Below are 18,220 nucleotides of genomic sequence, written 5' to 3' on the forward strand. Positions count from 1 at the left end.
AAAATGAAACCGGTCCATTTGGTTTCATTTTATGCTCTCAAGAGTTAAAGATCTTTAACGGTTTAACGAACCCCCTCAAGGACCACTGGTGGTCCCCGGACCACCTGGAACCCCCTCAAGGACCACTGGTGGTCCCCGGACTCATCAGCAGCTCATACTGCGATTACAGTGCGTCTTTGATGAGCCTCGAGCGTCATAGTCCTTATCCAGTGATGCTTGTCTTCTTTCCCTCTCAATCATCCCTGAGTGTTTACAACGCAGATGGTCCGTAGAGATGTGTGTGTGTGTGTGTGTGTGTGTGTGTGTGTGGGGGGGGGGGTTGCTGTAAAGAGCAAGCTATAGCTTAGACAACGTACAGTATGTACAGTACCAAATGGACCGCTTTTGTTTCCGTTTGTACACTTATTTGTTAGACATTCACTGCCATTGACGAGATATCTCGTCATTTAAAAAGGATCCCCCTGGCTAATTAGACAAATGTGCCTTAAAACATTATACTGTACATGCCCTCTACGACTAAAACTATAGAAATGCACTCTGTCGAGCTGCCAACTTGCACATTTCGCACAAGTGAGCAAGTAGGCCATACCCTGCTACTTGTGCGCAAGTAGGCCATGTATGCCTACAGTACTTGTGCGCAAGCCAGCCATGCATACCCCCAAATTGACCTTAAACCAATTAGTTCCGTCATGAAGACCCAGTGGTTTCTCATTGGCTGGTGGAATGTCCCGATACTTACATACTCGGTCGCTGATTGGCCGAACGAAAATAGTGGCCTTCACTGAAGACACGATTCAGTGGCGGAACAATTAATTAATCAAAGTGTTTCATATGTGAAAAGCACATGATGACACACACACACACACACACACACTAGGGCATTAAGCAACTAGTTGACTAGTCGAGAACTTAGTGAATGCCCTAACACACACACACACACACACACACACACACACACACACACACACACACACACACACACACACACACACACACACAATCGCAGTTAGCGTGTACGGAGACTTGCAAGTCTTTTCTGCAGTTTTTTTGCCCTCCAGCTGAATCGCCTTAATCCTGTTGATTAACGCTATGAGTCTGGACACTTAGGTTGTCGGTAACGACAACAAAGACCTGGGTTTTCACAGATAACACTGCTGGTTGTGAGCCTTTAAGAGGTGAACGGTGTTGTTGTGTACACCGTGGCGTGTTAAAAGGCATGGTCCTCCGAGTCAGACGGCTACGTAGCTTATAGCAAAAGGACAAGAGACCCGCTGTGTCCGCCGGTGTTGTGTCTTGGTCCGTTGATCAATCCCTCGGCGACTATATGAGCTGCACTGCTATCCTGTATATTATAGAAAAGTACAACAGATTGCCCTCATCAGTGAGTGCATCCAAACGTCTGGTTTGTCAGTGTGCGACTCTTCTCCGTTGTTTTGGGAAACATGCTCCTGCCAAGCAGGGCTTTTGACCGAGACACACCCATGCCTTGAAGCTGGGGTTGGGACCAGAGAATGAATGGCTGCCCACTTCTCCTAATGGTTAGGATGGGTCATAGTGTTGTAAAGTTGGCCTTTGATTGATTGATTGAAATATTTATTAACAGTTTGTAGAATTACAGTACATTTCAAGCACAAACTCAATACAAATACTGTTAACTGTGAGTGGACGACCCAATTAAGCGTTACACTTGTTTACTTGATAGCCGTAGTAGGCCAATGGTTCTCCATGTCTGAAAATAGCCCATCCGCTCACAACACATCATTTGAAGACCGGCTATTTTTTAAATGTTCCACAATTGTGGGGGGGGGGGGAAATCACACTTGTGTGAAGTGACTCGGGGTGCCCACTATATAGTGTCAGTGCAGATTCACTGCCGCTATATACGTTACGAGACATCAATGCAGTGTTATTAAAATCTGTCACAAGATGTATTTAACGGGTCAATTTGGTTCCATTTGTACACTCGCAGAGTTAAATCAACATTGATTTTACAATATAAATTGGGGGTCCCAGAGATAGAAATGCCATTAAATGGCGGTCCGTAGCCTAATGGATGTCAAACGGGGGTCCTTGAAATTAAAATGTTTGACAATCACTGCTAGAGCCGTAAAAAAAATCTTTTATGGGGGTACCTGCCTCCCCGGCATATTGTTTCAAATGGAAGTCTGCAGGCTAATAAATGTCAATTTGGCGGTCCTTGACATGGAAAAAGTTTGAGAACCACAGCGGTACGATACAGGAGAAGAAGGTATAAGACATCCACACGCTGGTTTAATGCTCCCAAAACGGATTGTGTTTAATGGCTCAACGTTTCGACCGTATACACAGGCAAAGGCAAATTATGCAAATAATGATTTGTCTGATGAAGACCAAATAAGGTCTAAATAAAATTAAATAAAATACATTTTGGGAGAATTTAAGCCAGTAGTGTGCGGTTGTTTTACCACCTCCTTGATTCTTGCCTTTCCCAGCAGCACCTGGCCTAAATACAATAGGTACAAGATATGAGAACACGCACAATCTCCTCTGTGACCTTGTAGAGGCCAGACACCTTGGCTTGGACAGCAGATGATGAACTCGGTCCCCGATGGGATTTTGGAGGGTGATGAGTCTATAGTAGGGATGTGCCGATGAAACATTTTGGCCCATATCGATCTCCCATGATCTCATTCTTTATTAAAGAAAATATTATAATTTTGTTAATTCTGAAAAATACGTATCTGCACTGCAGGCTTAGGCAAGTCAGATTTAACTTTAATACCTTTTTATATTTAATATTGTGAGCTTGTAGATCTGTTCAAGTTGTTACTTTGGGCTTGTTTATTACTAAAGACAGACCGATTAATCGGATTAATAAATTAGTGTCTAATTGATTAATCAAACCGATTAATCTAAAAACAACTAGAATGGGCCGATAGCGATGCGTTTGCAGATTAATCTCACATCACTAGTCTATAGACGTCCTGATGGTGATGATGCGTGTCCTGTGAAGGTCTATGGTTGGTCTTAAAGGTAGAAGAGTCCTGAAGAGGTCTGTCTCCTGTCTCGTACCCCCGAAAATCGGCGTGCGCTATGCGCACATGTTCCCTTTTCTTGAGTTCGGGCCCCTGCCCCCTCAGTGCTCTCTGCACTGCCCTGGTCCTGATGTCCTGTTGTCCAGTGTCCTGTTGTCCAGTGTCCTCCTGTCCTGTTGTCCTGTCCTGTTGTCCAGTGTTTTCCTGTCCTGTTGTCCAGTGTCCTGTTGTCCTGTGTCCTGATGTCCTCGTGTTGAGAAGAGTACTGTTGGAGGTCCCGGGTAGCGTTGCTGGGTCTGGCTGCTCTCGGGGGATGCTGTGTCCTTTATACACTCTGTTAAGGTGCTTGTCTCGTCTCTGTGATGTCACAATATTTCAGGCATATGTCAGACGTCCACGCGTCAGTTAGCACCGTTTATACGGAGTCCATGACGGGGATTAGCCTGGAAAACCAGATTATTCTGCCAGTGCGAAAAAATAAATAAATAAATAGTCTAGCCATGCAGCCAGGCTAGACATGGATGTAATGACCATGCCAAAATGGGGCTCTGACCTGTCGGACAAACCACAAATAACGTGAAGGCCTTCGTAACAACTGCCATAGGCTATGAACTCTATTGTCTAATGGAGCAAATTAGAAGATTATGATGGTGTTTTACTGTGAAAAGCACATGATGATAACTTGTCGGGCAGAGTCACCACGCACGCACGCACACACACACACACACACTAGACAGCGGAAAAGACATTCCGCTGTTTTGCCCTCCAGCTGAATCGACTTAATCCTGTTGATTCTAGCAAACGCTATGAGTCTGGACACTTAGGTTGTCGGTAACGACAACAAAGACCTGGTTTTCACAGATAACACTGCTGGTTGTGAGCCTTTAAGAGGTGAACGGTGTTGTTGTGTACACCGTGGCGTGTTAAAAGTCATGGTCCTGCGAGTCAGACGGCTAGCTTATAGCAAAAGGACAAGAGACCCGCTGTGTCCGCCGGTGTTGTGTCTTGGTCCGTTGATAAATCCCTCTGCGACTATATGAGCTGCACTGCAACGTCTTGTCTACGGTGCAACCAAGATAACATATACCAGTGTTTTCCCTTACATTTGTAAATTCTCAATTTTACATTTCAAGGAACCCCAGTTTGTTTTGCATTAGGACACGTACAGACCCCCATTTGATACTTAATTTGTATTTATTTATTAATTAATCTTTGGGACCCCAATATACACTGACTGCAAAGTTAATGCATACAAAGTTAACCCATTTTGATCTGAGATCAGATTCAGTGTCAGTCGTTCTTCGATTTTTCAAAAATAGCAGACCTACAAGCTCATAGCGCAGATCTACAAGCTCATCACCGTCACCGAGTGCCACACTACGAGCTTGTGGGTCTGCTATTTTTCAATAGCTATAAGCATAACATAATGCTAACACCAAAAGGGGATCCCGCCCCAAAATGTGTTAATTTAAGTCTTGAGAGTGTATACATCTTTTGTACATTCTCAGAGTTAAAGCTAGTATCCATTAGGACACTGTCCTGGTAATCCCCGGACCCGACATTGCTGAGAACCAGTGATTAGAGTGAACTAGAGTCTCCATGCATGTAGAATTAGTTATTAAGTATAGTACAGTTATCAGGGTGCTCTTTTTTTGTAAAGTGTGGCCACTGTAAAATAACCGCCTGCTCATGCCATGAGGATTAAAAGCTCCTGGTGTGTCAAGGTGTAATTGTGGAGTCCCAGCACTGAGATATTAAAGGAAAGTTTCACAAATAGCACCAGGTGCTTTACAGCTTAACGTCCTAGTTTGTGACATCATCACGGATTGCACAACCCATTCACTGTCCTTTTGAGGTCTTAAAGGTAGGGCAGCAGATAAGGGACAAACTTCACATGTTTACATACTGGGTCATATCTCTAGAGTAGACCACAATATCGTTTGCTTAAAAATGCAATCAAAGGGAAATGGACTTGGGTCTCCATTACGGGCTGTCTGCGTATGAATGAAGAATCATGACATCACGAGTAGAGGACATTGTTAGTTATACATGCTGTATTGACTGTACTTAGTGTAATTTGGCCTTAAACCCTTAACTCATCTAGACCTGTTGTAACCTATATACATTGTTATGGGTTTTAGAAGGCGTTCTTAGAATCGGCCTCAGAGTCTAAATGGGGTTATCCCTCAATCCCTGGAATCCCTCAGGGTATTATAAGAGTGTATTTTCAGTTTTCACTGTACATGAAATGTTTTCGCTGAAAATGGCCCAATCTTGAGCTTGTAGATTGATGCTATTTTTGAACATTTTTAGGAAAGTTCTGAAAGTGTGAGAACAACTGATTTTTATAAAGCATTCGTAGAATCTCCACCCCTCGGGGAACCGTCTAAACGGGTTAAAAATATTTCTCCTACATGGCATGTGCATTTCTTTCATTTTGACCTCATTTAGACCGTTGCAGACTGAGTGAATATACACAGCAGGCTTTAATTAGATCCGTCCTAGGTCAGTTCTGTGTCTCGGGAGCTGGACGCCGTCGCGTCCATCCCACCTGTGAGTGCGTAGTAGTACTAGTGAAAGCTACTTCAGGTCAACGTGACTTCTTGGAAGGGAAGTAACCGGCTTCCTGCATTTGGCAGACATTATTATACGCTGCTGACGGGAAAAAAAAGGAAAGTTCATTCTCATGACGAGAAGGGTGTGTTGTCAAAGTCCTTTCCTCAACGTTTCCGTCTCGTGTTTTACAGAGAGATCGTGGTAGATTGTAATAACAGATTTTTCTTTACTGGAGGTTAACTTGGAGTGGTGGGGGTGGGGGGGGGGGCTTGGCAGGTGAAGGTGAAGGTGCACGCCTTGTAGCATTGTTGAGAGAAGTGCCAATAAAGCCCACGGTTAAAGAAAGCTCATCATTCATCATTCTAATGGTACACATCTTTACCTAAAAGTTAGTTTTCTCTGTGCACATGATCAAATTCAAGCCCTACTTGTGCTCAATGCTCAATCACTAGTGCTCAATCACTTCTAAACCGTCTGCCACGTTCAGAGCATCAGCATAGTATATTTTATTTATTTATTAAATTTAGACGATGGTAAAATTGGACATTACATGGTATATTACAATGTACAATTTACATCTGCAGGCCCCACACAGAACATAAAAACAAAAAGGCCAGACAGTGGAATGCATTACATTAGGAAAACGAAGCCTAAAAACACACACACACACACACAGTCAGTCAGAGACACACGGACGGACGGACATGCGGACGGACGGACGGACGGACGGACGGACGGACAGACAGATAAAACACCCACACAGACATCCATCCTGGGATTATCAGTAATATTACTGGGGGAGGCTTGCAGCTGTGGCAGAGAGAGAGGCCGTCTGGGAATCAGAAGGTGCTCTGTTTGACCCCCCCGAGGTCACCCAGTTGACCCGCTGGCTGAAGCAGTTAAAAGCAATTTCCCCCCCCCACCCCCCCATGGGACCAGGAAATACTCCCTTTCCTTTATAGCCACGATTAAACGCTACACCGCCGATTTCAGCTTCGCGCAGACAGATGGTCTTGGAGTTACTCACTGCGGTGAGGGAACAGTGGTGTCCGGGGACCCGTTTAGGGAAGTGGTTCCCAAACGTTTTCATGTCAAGGACCCCCAAATTGACACTTATTTAACCCGCCTGACCCCCATTTGAAAATATATGCCAGGGACCCCAATAAGAGATGATTTTCACGGCTCTAGCAGTGATTCCGAACCATTTTAATTTCAAGCACCCCCAGTTTGACATGCATGGACGACCCATGGCATTTCTATCTCTGGGACCCCAATTTATATTTGTGCCCATTTGTGTCCATTTGTACACTCTCAGAGTTACAGACCCATAAGGGTCCATTTGGTTCCAACTATCTATCATTTACCTTGAGCTTGTAGATCTGCTAATTTCAGAGCGCAACACCCTAGCACAACCAAACACAAAATTATCTCTTCTCCACTATAGTCCCTCCCTAACATTTTTGTTTAGTTTTTTTTATTTGTTGATGAAATTGTCAGTATATTTTATTTTTCCAGGTCCGCCATGCTTTTAGGTTAGTTTTGATTTTGGGTAGTTAGGGAGTCGAGAACCTTGATGTCTGTCTTTTGGTAGGGCATTCGTCATTTTGGCGATGGCATGGTCAAATGCATTTTTAGTTAACCATGAAGTTTGGCTTAGTTTTTAGTTTTCGTGAGTGGAAAAAAAGGTAGTTGACAAACATTTTCCCCTACTCCTCTCTCATCTCTCTCTCTCTCTCTGTGCAGTCTCCCCAGCAGAGAGGGAACAGTCGGCCAACACTCGCGGTTGGCCCGACTGCCCGTGTGTCAAGTCAGTAAAACGTTCGAGCAGGTGGAATTTGCTTTCAGGTTGCCTGACGGGCAAGTGCGTTTGAGCGGGGAAGAAACTGTTCACTATAAACAACACAACAGACTATCGGAGATATTAGGCACATTGAGTCATAAATATCGCACAACCTCAAGAGCCTCTGAGACCTATTGGTGTCAATCCCTGGAACTCCTCTCTCTAAATCTGTCTCTGTGCAGTCTCTCCCCAAAGTAGAGGGAAGTAGAGTTGGACCATAACTTGACATGTCTGTCTCTCTCTGTCTCTCTCTCTAACTCTCTCTCTCTAACTCTCTCTCTCTGTCTCTCTCTCTATCTCTCTCTCTCTCTGCAGTCTCCCCAGCAGAGAGGATCCGGTTCATCCTGGGCGAGGAAGATGAAGGCCCTCCTCCTCCTCAGCTCTTCACCGAGCTGGACGAGCTGCTGGCGGTGGACGGACAGGAGATGGAGTGGAAGGAGACCGGCAGGTCAGCAAAAAAACCAAACAAACTCACCCCAATGTCGGTCGCGGACAATATTATGCACACGCCATTTTGGAAAGAACTTGGGGCCCCTTTCATACTTCCTTCACAGGTGTTACCGATGACACTAATGAAGGCTAGCTGTTCCATTCTGGTCAAACAGAGTCAGGGTGCTGCTGTTGTGCGCGTTGGAATGACTGAAAACACTCTGCTACACCAGTGGGTCTCAAAGTGTCCTTGAGTGGGTTCCAAATGGATTGGAAATTGGAATAACGTGTTCCTTCCACACGCTACATCCAACCGGGGAAACTCCCCCCCCCCCCCCCCCCCTGTCAGGTGACTCCTCCTCATGCATAGTTCAGGAAGCATGATGTCAGTCTGTTGCTCTCCCCAGGTTAGCAGAGGAAGTGTAGCGCCCAGGATTAGGGTACATTAGGGAGACATTATTTTTGCTAAATCGTGGATGATAAGAAATAAAAAAGAAGGAATCTGTAGAATCATGCCTCAGGTCTTCAGTGGTGAAGGAAGGGAACACTTCATGCAGGAGTTTAGGTGTGTGTGTGTGTGTGTGTGTGTGTGTGTGTGTGTGTGTGTGTGTGTGTGTGTGTGTGTGTGTGTGTGTGTGTGTGTGTGTGTGTGTGTGTGTGTGTGTGTGTGTGTGTGTGTGTGTGTGTGTGTGTGTGTGTGTGTGTGTGTGTGTGTGTGTGGCGCCCTCACTCCCTCCCACTTGAGTGTTATCAGGTGGAGTTATGTGGAGCCACTTCTGTAAATTTAGAACAGAATTTAGGCAGAAGCTCCCATGTGGAATGAACCAGCTACGCACCTCGTTGTCAAACTCTGCACATGGATTTGGAGCTATTAAAGTTGTCTCCTCATTTATATTTATGTGCAATAAATTATTAGATTATCACATTAGTATAGGTCCTCTACTGCAGCCAGAGTGTTATTTATTCACAAAGAAAATGTAATTGAATAATAAATATATTAAATGTTGTTTTGGTCAAAGAGGAACTGACCACAAAATGGTTAGTTCCACTTATATTTCCCCAGTGGTGTGTTGTAGGGAGGGAGGGAGATGGCCTTGTGGTTACACACAGAACATACCGTTCTGTCAAACGCTGAAGGCTCTGCTTTAATGGTTTCTATATGGACCCGGATATAATCCAGTGTACTCCAGCCAATGCAGCCAAGTCTATGGACTTTTAATGTTTTCTTAGAGCTTAATTATAAAGTCCCTGTCCCCAGCTATGGACTTTTATGTTTGTTGGTTAGAGCCTAATTATAAATTCCCTGTCGCCAGCTACAGCTATGGACTTTAATGTTTGTTTCAGGTAGTTATGATGACATTGTTTGCCAGCCAAGTCTATGGACTTTCACGTTTGTTTAGGGATGGCAACACCAGTGTCTCATCAGCTGTGAATTCTACCAAACCATCTTGCAGTTGCACACACTCACATTTTATTCGCACAGACAAAAATGGACGATGAACATTTAAAAGGAGCTAGCACACGCATAACCTCTTGCACGCCAGGACCCCCAGTTTGGCATGCATTAGGTTACGGATCCCCATTTAATGGCATTTCTATCTCTTGAGACCCCAATTTATATTGTAAAATCAATGTCAATTTAACTCTTGAGAGTGTACAAAAGACTCAGAGTTACAGACCCATAATAATAATATTAAAACTTTATTTGTATAGCACCTTTCATGACATGAAATGCAGCTCAAAGTGCTTTACAGAGCAATGGAGAATAAAAGAAAAGCAAGGCATAAACAATAAAAAACAAGCAGTAATGCAATACAGTGAGGACATGAATAACAAAAAATAAAAGATCAATTAAAAGCAAGGGTGTAGAAGTGGGTCTTGAGCTGTGCTTTAAAAATGTCTACAGAGGCAGCTGCCTGTCGAAGGTACAGTGGGAGTTTGTTCCATGCCGTCGGCCCGTAGAAGCAAAAAGCTGCTTCCCCGTATTTTTTTGTTGCCATTTTTTTTAGACAAAGCGAGCAGGCCAGCAGTGGAAGACCTTAGGGTACCCTTAGGGGACCTAAGGGTCCATCTGGTTCCAAACTATCATTTAGCTGGAGACCCCCTAGAACTCCCTCAAGGACCCCACTCTGAGAACCACTCCTGTAGTGAACTCATGTCTGCCTTGGCGGTGTCTTGCGTCCCGTTGTCTGACTCCATCAACAATCATGTACTGTGTTAAGACTGTGTGAGATAGAGGGTGAATGAATCAGTGAACCCCTGAGGTTTTTATTTTCCGCCCTCTGCTCTTCAAGATGGCTGGGTCCGAGCGAGGCGTGTGGAGCGTAGCCATAGAGGATACCTTATCCCCCGAGGAAACCCCATCCCCGTGGCTCCAGAGAATGGCCCATTGTATAGCGGAGACATGAGAGGGCATTATTAACCCGTTTTAGGCGGGGAAGCCTTTTGGTGTTATCATTACGTTGTGCTTTAGCTATTGAAAAATAGCAGATCTACAAGCTCGTAGCGCGCCACTCGCTTGTAGGTCTGCTATTTTTGAAAAATCGAAGAGCGACTGACATAGAAGAATTTTTTTTATAATCTGATCTCAGGTCAGAATCAAACTGTCAGGATGTAGAAGACATTTTTAGAATCTGATCTCAGGTCAGAATGGGTTAAAGCAGAGCACCTCAGACATGCCTTCAGGGTTGAGTTATATATGCATGGTCTGAATCCATGCTCCTAAAGACTGGCGGCGTCTTCTTTTGCTACAGCACGTGTCCCGACGCTTTCCAAAGTCACCTGAACTCTAGCGTCGGAAACTCTGATCAGTCAACATGGGTCACAGAACCTTTTATTGTTTTATGGGTCACGAGTAGGAATATCATGTTTATTTCTTTTTTTTTTACCTTTACTACTAAAAAGGAAACATCTAGTGTCTTATCCAAAAAATAAATAAATTTGTTTTTTGTCAAAAGGTTTTCAAAAACATTTCAGAATAGCAGATCTAGCTTGTAGATTGACTTTTGTCCCCCCTCCTAAATGGGGCTTAATGCTTATTGAAAAGTGGTTGATTATATTCATAATATATATTTTGTATATATATCTCTTTGGGTACTGGGAAGAGAACATATCTCTTCACATCTCTTTTGGGTCTCCAGCTGAGAGTTTGCTAATCCCTGTTTTTATACATTCTGATCCTGACTCCTGCATCCCGTATTTTCTCTCTATGAACTGTGAACGATTCACAACATTGTGGGATTTGTTGTGTAAAGAAAAGGGAACTCTCCTTGTCGCCTTTTGTTTGTAGCCCTTATTTGGCTGTAGAATTATATGAAATCCTTTGTTTAGTTTTATTTCTGTCCTGCATTTACTTTCGGCATGGGTAGCTTCCTGGGAAAAATATAATTCAAGCCTATAACCCTAAACACATTCCTTCTCTCTGTCTCTTGTCTTTGGTACAAGGATGCTTTATAAACATTTCTGTCTAATTAACGAAAACATTGTTTTTATCATTTGGAATACAATTGAGACTGGATAATGTTTACCCAGGACGAGTTTAGTGCAGGAACCCCCTTTTTTGGGGTTGTTGTACTTTGTGACTGTACGTTTGCACATACAGTACACTGAGGTTTTTGTTTTAAGCTGTGCTTGTCTCGCCGTCTCACTTGATGTATTGCCAACTATGTGACTGGGCATTATTTTAACCACATGAACCCTATAGCCACCATGTCCCACTCCCCAGATGACAGTGAATTAACAATTTAAGGACCCATAAGACCTTAAGGAACAATTTAACCTTTATGGAACATTTAAGGACCCATAAGACCATAAAGAGAGAGGGAGAGAGATAAAGAAACTGCTTCAAAAGTATAATCAACAAACAGTATAAAAACTGGTCAAACATTGTCCAAATTGTCAAATAATATAATAGGCAAAATTTTGTTAATAGCCGATCTTGTGATATTATGGTAGATCTGCAATTTTCACAGTATACTTATCTGTGGAACCGAGTCAAAGTAACTAAATGTAAAGCCTCAACTCCTACAAATCCAAGTGCAATTGTCAGCGTCCCCAGTTCAAATTTAAGTGACTATTTCTGAGGTGTCACAGCCAGAGAACTAAAGGTACATCTCTCTGGCCTTTTTTTCCTCCACCAGGTGGATCAAGTTTGAGGAGACGGTGGAGGCGGGCGGAGAGCGCTGGAGTAAGCCTCATGTGGCCACGCTGTCCCTACACAGTCTGATGGAGCTGAAGACCTGCATTGAGAAAGGAACCATCATGCTGGACATGGAGGCCACCACACTGCCACAGGTCGTCGGTAAGAGGCCTAGCTTTCTTATTGTTGTCATTCATTCAATTACATTTTTATGGCCTGGTGGGTATAATGTATACTGTATGTTTTATCCCTGCTCCTGGGCAGGTTTAATTAACTCATTTAGACCTGAGGCCTGATTTATTTTAAAAGGCCTAACCGAAGTTTTCAGAAAAACGTAGTTTTAGTTAGTTTTTTTCTGGGGAAAAATGGGAATGCAGCACACGTATATTAGACACACCAAACGGACCAGCGGTCGGGCATGCGTTTGGAACATGCGCTGCTCCTGTGCTTGCGGTTAGGGTTTGATGACAGTCAAACCATTAGTACAGTACGTCTAAACTTAAGCCTCTATCCGAAAAAAATTAATAAATTCCTGTTGCTATATTCATACTGTAGTAACATCTACAAATTACACAAATGCTGTCCCGGTTTTAAAAGGCATAACGACGTATACTATAGGCTTTCCTGGTCGTACTAGGTAAAAACTACTGTAGGAGACCAGTAAGGAGACCAGACACACACTGTGAACTATTCCAATTTACAATCTTTACAATTTAGGCTTCTTAATCCAGAGTGATTTGGTTGCGTTTGAATGCCAGCATCAGAGTTTTGTATTCTGTGCGGGCAGCGCCCGGGAGCCGCAATGGAGGGATCATTGAGAAGTTTGACATTTTACCAACCTGCTGGTTTTAAACCCCCATAGCCAGTATCCTGCGTTTGTTGTCAATGTCTTGCTTCAAACTGAAACCTGTGTCCTCGTACTCTTGTTATAATTCGGTCACAAAATATCTCTCCAGAAGCTGCAGATAGTCGCTCACTGACCAAAGACTTGTGTTTTCAGTAGACGGTGTTTGTAGTATTGTAGTGTTTGTAGCCATTTCTCAAAGCTAGCTCTCAGTGAGAAGAGTTCAACTCTGATTCCTTGATATTAACGAGATGTTGCATACCGGTATACCTGTTTATACTGTATATATTCTCATGTACGTGTTCCTCCCCCCTCAGAGCTGCTCACAGACAGACAAGTAGAGAGCGGTCATCTGAAGGCGGACATGAAGGAGAAGGTGATGTTCACGCTGCTCAGGAGGCATCGCCACCAGACCAAGAAGTCCAACCTGCGCTCGCTGGCCGACATCGGCAAGACGGTGTCCAGCGCCAGTCGAATGTTCTCCAACCAGGAGAACGGTAGGTCGTCATGCCGAAGGGAACTTTAATATTGCAGCCATTTAGTTAGTTCTTATGTCGGTTTATGCCACATTATCTCTATATTCTAACGTTTTCTTTAGTTTAGTTTAGTTTTTTGTTTGTTAATTAACATCCTATACTTGGATCATAGTAGGCTTGACTAGTAGTAGTATGCTACTTTTGAATTTTAATCCCAAAAAGTAACGGCAATATTAAGTTTATCAAAGATTGCATTGCTGCTTATTGTCTTGTAGTACTAGTAAATTAATAACATGGTATGAAAGTATTCACCTCCCAACAGAACTGCATTAATAGGGTTTGGAAACTAGTAATATGCTTTGAATATGTCATTCAAGCAACTGTTTAGCTACAGTATCTGCTGATGTTTCTTATCCTAAGTCTTGACTTATACCTTGTTGCACACAGTGGTGTGTGTGCTGCGTGTGAGCTCATTGGTCCGCTGTGCAACACCAGCGTGCCACCAAGTATAAATTAAGCCCAAGCTTTCTTTCTTTTCATTCTTTTTATGCAGCTTTTAATTCTTTCTGCTTTTAATTTTTCCAAAAAAACAAACAAAAAAAAAGGTGACTCCTGTTTCTTATCTCCTTTTCCAATCTTTTTCCCTCTTTTCTCTTCCTCTGTGGGACATCGCTGTCTCTGTCCTTTCCTGTCCTGCACACTGTGGGACATCGCTGTCTCTGTCCTGTCCTGCACACATTGGGGCATCGGGGTGGTTAAAGCGCGCAGCCCCCTGGAACCCTCCGTGCCTTGTATATACCCCCAAGACCTAGAGGACACGTGTGAGGCGTTCAAGAGAAGCTCCAGCATGGGAGAGAGTAAGTCAGGATACAAGACAAGGGCCACTAGCAGCATCACTCCTACAGGACAGTAGCCTGGGCACCATTTCATTTCGGTATATGATCCGGGCGGGAGCGGATGATATCGTTACGTCATGTTGTAGTGTTGTTTTGTAGTCGACGGGCAGGAACAACAAACCCGAACTTCCTTTTCCCTCAAACCGATTTTTCTCAATAAAAGCTGCAGGCTATACGAGAGCTTTTATTGTTATTCTTCCGGTTTTGAGCGAAAAGGAAGTTCGTGTTTGTTGTTCCTGTCTGTCGACTACAAAACAACACTACAACATGACGTAACGATATCATCCGCTCCCGAGCGGATCATATACCGAAATGAAACAGAACAGGCTTTCCTCCGAGGTCGTGGAAAGCCTGGTGGGCGAGGTTAACAGGACATACAGTAGCAGGGTTTCTGAAGAAACCCTGAAAGGAAAATAAATTCATGTTTCAAATATCACAGGTGGGTAAAACAAGATTGGTCTTAACCACTTAAACCCTGCTTATAGTTCAAATCCGTAAACGACAGCTATTGTTATTTTGTGAATTAATCATTTCTGCACACCAAATCCCTCCTCTGGGAATAGCTGAGCTACGGGGCTCATAGCGTAGCGTTGTGAGCCCTAGCATCGCAGAATAGGGATGCTGAGTGGCATTTAAATGGAACTTGCCTAAACCTGCAGAAACACTTAGTGCGGAAAGGAAACCGTACCTGACATCCTTTAGCATGAGATCATCACAGAAGATGTACGAGGATGTCTCCCATTACATGTGCCCACAGTACAGTATATCTCTAACCCACAGTCAATAAACAAAAATAGAATATTGTTGAGAATAATGGCCTCAAAAGCCTTTAATAATTACTGTTGTTGACACGACTGTAAACTTCAGCAAAAATAAAAGATACAATTAAAATGCACCTCTGTACTTTGTGGTTACAGCAAACTAAACAGAAAGTTTACATGCCGTACCCCGATGACCTTACAACAGGTCCATTTCGTTAGATCTTATTAACACTGACAATTTTACACGGTTACAACGTTTCTTTATTGTTCGTTTCTTGTGTACGGGTACAGTACATGAGAGTAAAACATATTTTGTTCTGCTACAATGTCTGAGGAACCAGAACAATAGAATGTAGGACATGTTTGAACAAGATGAATCCTTGAACCAAAAATCCTCAGTATTAGTGTACAGTACTGTATATGTACCTACTGTTCTAGAGCAGGGGTCTGCAACCTTTTTTGTGCCATGTTTTTAGTGCCATGTTTTTATTTTCTAGATCGTCATATCAACATTAATTAATTTTAATGACACCACGTGAAAAATTCCAACATATTTCGCTTGTCCACAATTTAAAAGTTTTTCCTTCTTTTTAAAGATTTTCTTTCACGTTGTTATAATGATCATTAGACTCAGGGCAATAACAGAGTTCAGTTTTAATGAATGTAGAATGCAGGATGTAATTTACACACAAATGAGATGGACTTAATTTATTTGACTGCATTTTTTTAAATAGTTTATTTAAAATCAAAAATACTCTCTCACACACTTGCCAGTGTGCCAGTGATCACCCTCCTTTCTGCCAATGTTGGCACTGGTGCCTAAGGTTGCCTACCCCTGTTCTAGAAAGTTGTCTTTATCTATGGAGTAATTGCATTATTGTCCAGAATATAGTGGAACATTTGTCAACGAGCAACGACACTCCTATTTTTCTTACACATTAAGACCTGAGATCGATTCTACAAATTCCTTCTAAATCAGTAGTTCTGCACACTGTTCATAATTCTAAATTATATATATTGGGTATCATTGGCAGATGTACAAGTTCCCAGTGTGGCACAAAGTGAGCTGGCACAGTACAATCTAAAATGCCACAGATGCTCTCCCGTTGAAGACAGGTCTTGTTAAGACTTTTAAGCCTGCCCACAATAAAATAGCACATTAACAATAAAAAAAGCAAAGATTAAATTCCATCATAAGCTGCTTTTGGATGTCCAGACAGTGCAGTGGGTTCCACTCAAACGTGACCACTTATTTTACAATCGGATAAAAAAACAAAAACTAAAAGAAATCCTCCCAGAATTATTGGGAATAGGCCTATAAACATTTTGTTACAGTGTTATTGTTATGAATATTATTACAGACGGACTAAGAAATTCCCCATAAGGAGAGTTTTCAGTGATATCCCCTGAATAAAGCAGGGCAGATATCTGTAGAAATGCACCACATCTCTGTACTGTACTGTATGTCTGTGTACAGTACATCTGTAAATCTGTAATCCACATAACTCGAGAACACAAAAGTCCCAGGTCAGGCTCTGCCAGTGCAGGACCTCACCTGTAGATTCCATGACGTCACATTGAGATTAGGCGACACACTTCATATTTGGGCATGGCTGACACAGAACTCCATATACAGTAGGAATAAAGGGACACAGAGACGGATATACAGACACCTCCATACTGTACTGTATATGGGCATAAAAGGGACACAGACAGATGGGTGGAACGGGTACTCTGATGCGGGTACAATGGGTATTGCGTAGCCGGGGTGGGGCATGGATCTCCAACTTTATCGTTACCGACTCTGCGCTCTACAGCCGGGCAACGGTCTGGTTATTGTTCATAAATTACGGCTATCTTTCTGTTATTGATATTTAGAATGTTGGAATGGGAGCTTCAGTTTTTAACTCATTTAAACTCTCCATCTAACGATGTTGTGATTCAAACGGTTTCATTAGGCTGATAACTGCAGAATTAAAGAAGGTCTTACATCAAATCTTACATCAGTGTTAAACTATTTGCTTTGCAACTGTCCCTCAAATATTTCTGTTTCTCTTCATCACTTCTCCTGGGAAGAATTAGGGTCTCTTGTCTTTTCTGGTATTTCTGTCTCTTTATTCAGTATCTTCCAAAAGCAACGACGAGGTCAGAGCTCTTCCGTTGAACTCTTTAACCACTTGAACCCTCTAGGGCAGTGGTTCCCAAACCACTTGAACCCTCTAGGGCAGTGGTTCCCAAACCACTTGAACCCTCTAGGGCAGTGGTTCCCAAACCACTTGAACCCTCTAGGGCAGTGGTTCCCAAACCACTTGAACCCTCTAGGGCAGTGGTTCCCAAACTATTTAGCTTGTGACCCAAACGAGAAAGTGTCCCCGGGACCCAAACTAGCGAAAATACCAGATCTACAAGCTTGTAGATCGGCTATTTTCACTACTTCCTAAACGTGTGCTTTTTCTAATTTATGGAATTTCTTATTTATATTTTTCTTTGATTTCTTCATGAAATTACTGACAAGGAAAACATTTTTTCTTGAAAATGTTTTGAAATGATAATATTTGAAAGCAATAGAATACACCCATGAGTATTTTCTTATTTAATGAAGCAACGTTTCGGTCCCTCCGGACCTTCCTTTGATGCCTGAGAAAGGTCCGGAGGGACCGAAACGTTGCTTCATTAAATAAGAAAATACTCATGTGCAGTGTGCGGGTGTATTCTATTGCTTTCATTGATGTCCACTGGCCTACGTACCTGTGCATACGCCTGATTTCTAGGTGTGCGAAAGTTTTCTCCTACAGACAATAGTTAAATACAAAATGTAAGAAACCAAAAATAAAGGGACCCATAAAAATGTGTCCGCAACTCACAAATGGGTCCCGACGTTGCTCTAGACTTAGTAAAAAAAACAGAATAGGGATGCTGGGGTTCAAGTGTCCTTTTCCTTCCTCTACAGGTAGCCCCACCACCGCCCATCGAAACCTCACCTCCACCAGCCTGAGTGACTTCTCAGACAAAGCAGAGAAGGATCAGGTAAGATTTATGGCTTCAAGTATATCTGTGCGTTTACAATGAATCCAACTCAATGACCGACTCTCTTGTGTGGATGTTTATAGCCACTATTCATGCTGTATGTAGTTTGGTGATTCTCTACCTTTTCTTTCAAGAACCCCCAGTTCAATGTGGACAATGTACAATCAGTTGACGAAACGGGAGTGAACTAAACCATAGCCGCTATAGCGCTATGGTTCGGTTTTAGTAGGACAATTCAT

General features: G+C 42.9%; 1 protein-coding gene across 1 annotated transcript in view; it reads left to right on the forward strand.

Moving 5' to 3' along the window:
* The window catches only part of LOC308309827 (electrogenic sodium bicarbonate cotransporter 1-like), a 79,835-nt gene that overhangs the window by 25,076 nt on the left and 36,539 nt on the right, over nt 1-18,220 (forward strand). Inside the window, 4 exon segments of the mRNA XM_080755744.1 lie at nt 7,726-7,858; nt 11,979-12,139; nt 13,139-13,318; nt 17,905-17,981. Of these exon segments, the coding sequence (XP_080611870.1) occupies nt 7,726-7,858; nt 11,979-12,139; nt 13,139-13,318; nt 17,905-17,981 (551 nt within the window).

This window comes from Protomyctophum bolini (genome assembly GCF_963924005.1).
Source record: "Protomyctophum bolini genome assembly, chromosome: 22".
In the NCBI taxonomy this organism is placed as follows: Eukaryota; Metazoa; Chordata; class Actinopteri; order Myctophiformes; family Myctophidae; genus Protomyctophum; species Protomyctophum bolini.